The 9,874-nt window shown below is 34.1% G+C and overlaps 1 protein-coding gene across 1 annotated transcript in view; it reads left to right on the forward strand.

Annotated features, from left to right (window-relative positions):
• Nucleotides 1–7,698, forward strand: part of LOC106467633 (carnosine N-methyltransferase-like) — a 61,178-nt gene extending 53,480 nt beyond the window's left edge. Inside the window, exons 5-7 of the mRNA XM_013927999.2 lie at nucleotides 789–967; nucleotides 1,310–1,527; nucleotides 6,279–7,698. Of these exons, the coding sequence (XP_013783453.1) occupies nucleotides 789–967; nucleotides 1,310–1,527; nucleotides 6,279–6,383 (502 nt within the window). The 3' untranslated portion in view covers nucleotides 6,384–7,698. The remainder of the gene's footprint in view (nucleotides 1–788; nucleotides 968–1,309; nucleotides 1,528–6,278) is intronic.
• The last annotated feature ends 2,176 nt before the right edge of the window (nucleotides 7,699–9,874 follow it).

Raw genomic sequence — 9,874 nt, forward strand, 5'->3', positions numbered from 1 at the left:
TACTGTGTCTTATGTATCTGGATCTCGTGATTAATACCGGATGTGTTTGTCACTCATGAATTTTATTGCTAGATTTTGTTATCATTACTGGTGTTTGTGTCTTAAGAACTGGATTACTGTGTCTTATGTATCTGGATCTCGTGATTAATACCGGATGTGTTTGTCACTCATGAATTTTATTGCTAGATTTTGTTATCATTACTGGTGTTTGTGGCTTAAGAACTGAATTACTGTTACATTTGTTTATTTTGAATGCTTGATTTACTCTTTGATATAACGAGCTATTCCTTGTATCTTTTAACTTAAGAACTGTATTAGTAGGTTTGTCATCAAGAGCCCCAGGTTCATGCTTATACTACTAGGATTCAGTGGCTCTGTTTAAATATACCAAAGTTTAGTAAGAAGGATTTTTTTTTCCAGTACAAATGTATAAAATTTAGAAAATATCTTGTTTTTGTCTGCAAACTGTGCTGTTTTTGTCTTTATTATTTGAAGGATTGTGATCATTGCATAATAGTAAGTATCTGTGTTATATGATTTCAGTTTATGAAGTGCGCTCAGTTTTTAGGCATGTTGTAATAGTGTAAAATAGCTTTATATTTTGTGGAGACAATAACATGTGTTTATCATTGGGTAAATCAAAATCACAACAATTTGTCATCTGAAGATCAAATTAGAGCAGCATTCTTTCCAAGTTTAGATCCATCAGGTTCCAGTGTGTTGAATGTTCTAGTTTTTGTCCATGTTGTTGTAATGGTATAAAATAGCCTTTTAAATTTTGTTTGTAGATGTAAAGGCGTTAACATATATCATATCTATCCTTGGGTACATCAGTATCACAACCATTTATCATCTGAAGATCAGATCAGAGCGGCATCCTTTCCAGATTCAGATCCATCAGATCTACCACCAGACTCAGAATTTTCAATGGCTGCTGGCAATTTTGTGGAAATTTACACAGAGTCAGGTAGTTTTTAAAAACATTGAAAGAAAATTGCATACATGCTACAGTTAAAAGCTTCATTTATTGTCCTATTACTCGATTTTTCAAATGATGATAGATTTAAGTGCAATCCTTTTTGGTATTATAGATAAATACACAGCCAATAAAATCCCAGGTTGTGTTTTATCTCTTAAAATTAATACTGAAAAACCTTTAAAATTTTTTATAATATTTGTTTAAAAGTAACTCACAAAAATGTATAAATTAAGAAATATTACAAAATATCAAGTTTGAAGAAAATATTTTCCCAGTTACAAAACCTGAATATACTAAAGAAGTTAAGTAAGTATTTCACATTTTATGTAGATACTTGGGATTGTGTAGCCACATGCTTCTTCTTGGATACAGCAAATAATGTTGTGCTGTATATTGAAACCATACAAAACATCCTTAAGCCCGGTGGATATTGGATCAACTTAGGCCCTCTTCTCTACCATTATGCAGATCTACCTAATGAAGACTCCATTGAGCCAAGCTATGAAGAAATAAGAAGCATTATTCAGGCCTATGGCTTTGAATTTGTAGTAAGCACCACGTTATTTTATTCAAATACTGTTAAATATTTTGACTCTTTGTTCAACTGCTGATGTTCCATTTTGAGATATTTTCATAAAAACCTTCTGTTAAAATGATGGATATAGGTTACATTTATGAAGTTTCTACCCTCCTAGTTATTCCTGTTTACTAGCGTGTACCACATTTTATTGCATGTCTTTCCTTCTCATTCTCTTTCTAAAGTACTTATCTTGTGAATGACTATTGTATTTTATAATTGTCTCCTTACAATTTTATTTTAAATTTTTTCTATCAAAATGCACTGTACTGCATACCAAACACATTATTACATTTTATGCAGGTGTATTGTGACATTAGGTTCCTCTTGCATGGTCCAGTAGAAGTATTACTCAGATACGATACCTCACCGTTTCACACAGAAGAGCTTAATCCCTTGCACATATGCCTATGAGATTTGCATGCCACTAACCTATCTAATTCCCAATTAAAAATCATGTGTTTAATATAAACTGTGCTGGTGCACGACAACATCATCATGTGACAATATCAATAAGAGGGTGACATAACCACCTTGTGGGGTAACTTCCCTTCAGCAGTTGCTCTCAAAATAACTTCATTCTTTTTCTCAGCATTGTCTCAAACAGACATTTTAAACGTAGTAATTAATTATGTGAGATTTGCGATAGTTTAAGTAACTTGAATTTAACTGTTTCTTTCTTTACTGAAGAAGATTTTTTTCCTTCTTACACATTATGAATTCTCAAATGATGATAACTACTACTTCGTCCTGTGAAGGTGATGATGTTACTAACACGAGACCTGTGGCTACTAGAAACTCGTTATCTGTGGAGTATGTGAAAGCCATTGTTCAATGAGTTGTAGGTTCTATCATGCACACTGGACCTCCTCCTCCCATCCATTCAACTGATGTTTCTTCTCCTCAGTTTCAAAATGACCAAAATGGTGATGATTTTGACTGGCTATTACCCCCACCAGGGTTTTCACTAGGCACTGATTTATCAGTGGAATAAAACTGTCACCCGCCTAATATCTTTCTTAAGATGATTTTGCAGGTATATTATTTCATTTCTCTTTCTCCAGTGTATTTTGATTCCATCTCCTTCTGGTATTAGCATCCTTGCAGACTCATTTCTTGAACAACTGCCTTATCCTACTCACCTATTTGACTCTTTTTGTCCTGGCTTACAGCCATTCTTCATTTGCGATTTATTGGAATCTCTTTTACTTGCTTGGTGAACAGACCCCTTAGCTTCTATTCCACTTTCTAGTGCCAAATTTTCACACCTTCATCTCTTTCTTACAACCTTTTACTTTGCCTCTCCTTCCTTCACCTTGTTTCTGAGGCACTTCAACATGCTCCTGAAGGGTTCTCTGGAGAGGTTTGTTCTCCTCTTTTCACCACTTTAGCTTGTACTACTACATCTGCTCTATCCCTCCTTACTTGGTTCCTTGGCTATTGGGAATTATTGGGTTGAATTGCTCTCCTAATTAATATTCACCTTATTTCCCTCATCTCATTGGACTCATTTTCTTCACCTGAAGGTCTTTGGTTGTGTTTCTGAATCTCTGGAGATTGGGACCAAACTGTCCCAGCATCAGTCCTCATTGTCTTCTTTGGTCTCTCTCAACCTTGCCCTTCTGTTCCTTTTCCTAGGACATCTCTTCCCATCATCTCACTTCACAACATCAGAATCATTGCTATCTCATCTGTGACTATTCTGTTGGGTCTGGCCCAGTGGGTGCCCATCTGTTTCTCTTTCTCAGACTTGGTTTCCATTTTCATCCAATAGATGGGTCCTTCAGGTTCTAACCCACAGCCTATCTCTCCACTTCTCTTCCTTCCCTGTCTCCTTTTCCTGTTTCCTTTCCTCTGAACCCATTTTATCTCCAGCATCTTGAGGATGCAGTCTCGGATCACTTGACCAAGAATGCCATCAAGAGAGTACTTACCCTTACTCTAGGATATTACTCTCATCTCATTGTGGTCCCCAAGGAGACAGGGTATTCTAGTCATCCTGCAGTTCTGAATGAAAGGTATATTTTCTCTCAAGAGGTTCTTTTTCCCAGTCTGTGAATGACCAAGATTGACATTTCAGATGCTTTTTTTTACACATTCTAATTGCGTCTTCCTCCAGACATTTTCCCCATTTTGTCAAAGGGAATCTAGTCTTTCAGTTCCATGCTCTTCCCATTGGTATTGCATCTGCTCCTTACATCTTCAATTGAATCATGGGGGCACTTGCTCACCATATTTACAGAAGTTTCATTAGTACATGGACAATTGGCTTCTCCTCACCTCTTCATGGGAGAACTGCTTTTCTCACACTTCCATTTTGCAGGAGGCTGCTCAGCTGGGCTGGCTAATCAAGTATTCCAAGTCTTTTTACTCTGCCTACCCAATATTCGGACCTGGATCATCTTCTGTGTCCGGTTCAAGCTATTTCACATGAACATCTCCTTTTTGAGGTTCATTTCACCATTTGTTTTTGCTTAGAGACTCCTCTTTATCCAGGGTCCTATTGCCTCCTACCCTGGGGGGGGGGGGTCCTGCCAACTCCTCCTTGGTGTACTCTTCCCTAGATATTGATGCTCACAGGCTTTTTCACGTTTCACTACATCTCACTATCTTGTGTCTAATTTTCACTGACCCTTAGACAAGATCCTTCAGGATGGCATGTGGACAAATCTGCACACTTGTGTCTCCCATTATTTTCATCACTTGACTATTTTGACTCCATCCAGTTACTATTCTTCAATATATGCACTATCTTTGAGAAAGGTAAGTACATTTTCTTTTTCATCACCCTCTTCACATTTATAGGATCCAGCCAATTAGCTGGTGTTGCCTCTCAGGATATGTTTATTTCCCAAAATCTGCATCAAGCCAGGGATAACTATCCTCCCTGGCTTCACCAGGGCCCATTGTCAAGATGGGGTGTTCTGGAAGACCCCTAGAGGTATTCTCATAATATTAAACCTACTTATTTGTCTGATCCAGACCGAACCATTCCATGGACAATCATGTAAAAAGCTGGCACCAAGGAAGTGACTGTCCATTTTTGCTTGTGCATGCCAGCTTTTCAAAATAGGGTTTCACAGTCATCCATTGCACTGTTTCCAGTAAAAGACATTTGCGGCAGGTATCCAATGAGGATCCAGGCTCTTTTTCAGGTCTTCCCAATCCAAATTTCCCTCTTCTTCTTCAAGTGGAGCACAGAAGACCCTTACCACTTACCAGTTTCTAGCTGCTGGAGTGGTGGACCTTCTGAAGTTCCTCACTGATTGTGTACAATACAATACAGTGGGAATTAGGGTGGTGGTGGTACTGTTTGTGTAGTGTGGGTTACTCTTCAAACAGCTTGTGTGTCCTTCTTCTACAGCTGGACAGGTTCATTGCCCCTGTATCTGTCCAGTTGAGTCAAGGTCAGGTACAATATATGATCTGATTGTGCCCTAATCACATTACACTTCTTGGCTTGCCAACCACTTGTGTGTGGGTGCTCAATTGGTCATTGAAAAAATTCTGCCTATCCTTATGACACTTGGAGCTCTCTTTTTGTCTTTCCATCTCTTTCTTCCAGATGAAGAATGTACTTTGGTCGAGATGAGATGTAGTTTCCCATGGTTGTACCCCTATGGAGCCCCTGCCATCAGGCATTATATGCCATAGACTTTCCCGTGGAGCCCCTACCATCAGACATCACACACACCGTGGAATATCCCATGGAACCCCTGCCATCAGGTGTCACACTCCATGGGCTTTCCCTTTGTGCAGTTTTGAAAGGGAGCTCATCTAGGTAAATTTTTGCACTGGCCCTTTCACAATTTCATTGTAGGATTCCAGCTATTCTGTGCACGGTGGTTGAGATATCGTCTCAGAGGTTAACATTTTCCTTACGTGAAAATGTATTTCTAATAGATACTAACCTCTGTTCTAAAAGTTTCTGTATAATTTAAGTCATGATATTTGTACTTTTATTACATTCATAATAAACTACATGCTGGTTAATGTGTTTTAAACTGTTATCTTACTGAAACAAAACGGCTTAGATTAAATTATTTTTCTTTGTTTTTAAGTATTTCTAAAAGGAAATGTAAATGTAGATAGCTTTGATAATTTTACTGCAGAAAAATTACACATTCAAAACTAAAGCATATGATATGTATAAAGAGGCATAGAATATAGTGCCTGTTTAAAGTTTATACATAGAGACATAGAATATAGTGCCTGTTAAATATTTAGTTTATACATAGACATAGAATATAGTGTCTGTTAAATGTTTAAAGTTTATACATAGAGACATAGAATATAGTGCCTGTTAAATGTTTAAAGTTTATACATAGAGACATAGAATATAGTGCCTGTTAAATGTTTAAAGTTTATGCGTAGAGACATAGAATATAGTGCCTGTTAAATATTTAAAGTTTATACATAGAGACATAGAATATAGTGCCTGTTAAATAGTTAAAGTTTATACATAGAGACATAGAATATAGTGCCTGTTAAATATTTAATGTTTATACATAGAGACATAGAATATAGTGCCTGTTAAATGTTTAAAGTTTATACATAGAGACATAGAATATAGTGCCTGTTAAATGTTTAAAGTTTATACATAGAGACATAGAATATAGTGCCTGTTAAATATTTAATGTTTATATATAGAGACATAGAATATAGTGCCTGTTAAATATTTAAAGTTTATACATTTGTACTAATTTTTTTTTCATTTTCCAGAAAGAAGAATTAGGCATCAGAACACCATATACACAGAATCCACGATCGATGATGTTTTATGAATATCGCAGCGTATTTTTTGTGTGTAGAAAGACACTTTTGTGATTGGAGTTTTGCCAGTAATTTATGTATATAATAATGATTAACGACAAACTTTGTATGTGTTACTATAGGACTTCAGAACTAACATCTTTTATGTTTTATTATGAAATCACATAAATTACATCAAACATGCTATATTTTGTAGTAGCACAAAGTTTGCACCACATATTTTTCATAACCTAAACTCACTATATGTCTTAATTAAAAAGTACTTTACTTATCAAAATTTTAAACTAGTATATTGAGAAAACTAAACAAGCCATCATATAAATAAAAGTCATGATTGTTACATTAAGACCATTTACTTCAGAATTCTAGTAGCTAGAACATTTGGGATCTTTGCTTTTCAGATCAGACTTTGGTTTCTTGTAAAGTCTACAATTTAAAACTGTTATGAGAATATAAGGCTGATTCTTTCAAACATGAGATTCCTGGTATTTTAAGTTTCATCATAATTTCTTGCCACTAATGTTGAAGAAATATCCATGTTGTAAGCTATTATTAGAATAGAACTCGCTAATAGAGCTGGCAATCTAGTCATGGTATCATAAAAACAAAGCTGCACATACACAGTGTGAAATATTTACTCGTAATGAGTACTTATTAATAAGTAAAACAACTGTATACAGTTATTGGCAGCTGCCAAAAAAATCCATTAAGTAGTAGCATCTGAAACACTTAAATCCTACTTCTAGTACATTTTGTGACACATTTCAAATGAGTTATTGAAATGGAAGAAGTGTGTATATATATATATATATATATATATATATATATGACATTGGAAAACATAGGTAAGATTTTAGTTTGTGTATCTTGTTCAGGTAATTTCATTATGTTAATACATCATCTAAAGCAAAATAAGCAAGGTCTATGAATCCTTGAAAAGCTTGTAACTTTGGCATTTCCACCTTGAATTTTGTAATTATACCATAGTGGCTTATAAATATTATATTGTATTCATATTATTTACTTTAATATTGGATGGTAAAATAATGTTTGTTTTATACAACAGTTTGGTAAAAACAACTGTAAATACAGTTCATTGAGAGATAGAACAGTGTATTATAAAGTAGTATAAGTGAAAAAATATTGGAGATAGAAAAATGTAATTTTGTATTTGAAATCAATGAAAACCTAATTAAGGTTGTAATTAATATGATCAGCAAATTAGATTCATGACTCTCATTTAATTTTGAAAGGGCCCGGCATGGCCAGGTAATTAGGGCACTCGACTCATGGGTTCAAATCCCCATCACACCAAACGTGCTCACCCTTTCAGCCATGGGGGCATTATAATGTGATGGTCAATCCCACTATTCGTTGGTAAAAGAGTAGCCCAAGAGTTGGCGGTGGGTGGTGATGACTAGCTGCCTTCCCTCTGGTCTTACACTGCTAAATTAGGGGACAGCTGGCGCAGATAGCTCTCATGTAGCTTTAACAAACAATAATTTTCATTGAATTCAAGTACAAAATTATGTAATTTTTCTATTTCCAATTTTTATTTTCACTTCTTAATTTTTCTGAACAGTGTAACTTATTTCTAAATTTCTCCAGACAAAGACTACATTCAAGAACTGACTATTACAATTGATTAATTGTATTACATTTATGAAATAATAATTTACTAATGTCAAATGTATATTACTTCTCCATATTAAAGAACTAATGGTGACTATAATTCAAAGTTTATCTTCACAGAATGTGGCAAGCTTTTACTCAACAGTACAAGTCTGTCATACACAAAATGTCAAATGAATTGCTAAAGATTTGTCCGAAGTCAGTCTGACAAGTCAGTGTGCCAGATGATGTTCATGTGAAGGTTAAAGATACTTTTGTCCATCATATAGTTTGTAAATTGCATTTGCATATATGACCTAAAACCTGCTAACTGCATATCTAAAGTTCTTTCCAATATCCATGTCTGGTATTTTCTCTACCATGGAAATCAATGATGTAGGGTAACATGAAGTACTGATAACTTTGATACCTAATAATCTGTTGAATGATTAAATACTTGATTCTGCTGCAAACACCTAATAATCTGTTGAATGATTAAATACTTGATTCTGTTACAAACACCTAATAATTATGTTAATAAACAAAAATAAATACCATTATTAATCAGAAGCTATTGTTAATCCATGAAAAAATAATTCCAACTTCAAAATACTCAATTTGCTTGTGAGGTCATGACTTATAATAGAAATCTTCATTTAATGGTATTAATATATTTTTCTTCTTACCATATTTGGATTACAGATAACATGTTTTTAATTTGACAAATCAACTACTTTCTGCTTAAAAAAAGGTATTTTTGTAACATTTATTAGAGGAATGTTAAAATGTTATGTATTTAACTTTTATTAAACTAATAATGTTTCTTGCTTTTTGTTAATTAGAAATTCATTTTTATTATATAGAGGGGTGGACATATCAGAGAAGCCTTAGAATAACACTAGTATTTGGTGTTTTTTCTGCTCTTCAGTGTGACAAGTAGGGTTAGCAAAATTAGTGGCACTAGGTAATATTCCATGTGATAGCATGCTCAAGCACTATGCACAGTGTAATCGAATCATTTTCTCCAGTATCTTTAACAAGAACTTGTGATCAAAAGTATATAGATGAGAACCTGAAAAGTATCTTACAAATTAATGAAGCCAGTCTATGTAACTAACTGATTATAAAGCATTGAATCATCAGTTTAATAGTTTATGATTGTCAATACACAACAAACTTACTTACCCAGTATTGCAACTGGATTAACTAGTGACACTGACAAAAAAATAGTTGTGTTTGATCAAGTACAGACTGTAGTGTGTACATAAACTGATCAAAGCTTAAACAGAAAATGTATTTGTTAATAGCATTACAAGTTAAATCATGAATCTTGATGTTTTTATATTCATCCAACTTTTCATCACTGATGTCAAACATTATTGTAAATTATTGGTATTTTTTGCACATTTTTAAAGCAACTCAGTTATTACACTGTTTTACAGTGCCTTGTTTAATATCATTTACATATTTACAGTAAACTATTGCTTAAGGTAAGCATGAAATAATGATTGTTCACTAAGAAGCAAAAGTCAGAAAAATAAAATATTAAAAGTAAAGATTTAATGGAACAACTTTTTTGCAATTGTTAAACAGTACAGTTATTAATTTGGTCATCAGACATTTCAGGACAATAAATTCTAGCATTCCATATGCATTAATTAAGTAAATCTTTCACAATCCTTATATCTCCTCTTCATGCTAAAATGTGTATCCTGTATGAGGATGTTTGTATAATGACAATTGTTGCATAGCAGTAGTAAACATGGACAAAGTTGAGTCTATACAGATGAGATTCACTAATATGGTATTGGATTTCCACCAGGATGTGTCTAGTTCTCCATGTACGATTTTAATGTAGAGGACCTTTATTACATAATATGAATAGAAAGTGAATAATAACATTTTACATAATTTTAATCAGATTTCATGGTTTT

The sequence above is a fragment of the Limulus polyphemus genome, unplaced genomic scaffold, assembly GCF_000517525.1.
Source record: "Limulus polyphemus unplaced genomic scaffold, Limulus_polyphemus-2.1.2 Scaffold2686, whole genome shotgun sequence".
Classification (NCBI taxonomy): Eukaryota; Metazoa; Arthropoda; class Merostomata; order Xiphosura; family Limulidae; genus Limulus; species Limulus polyphemus.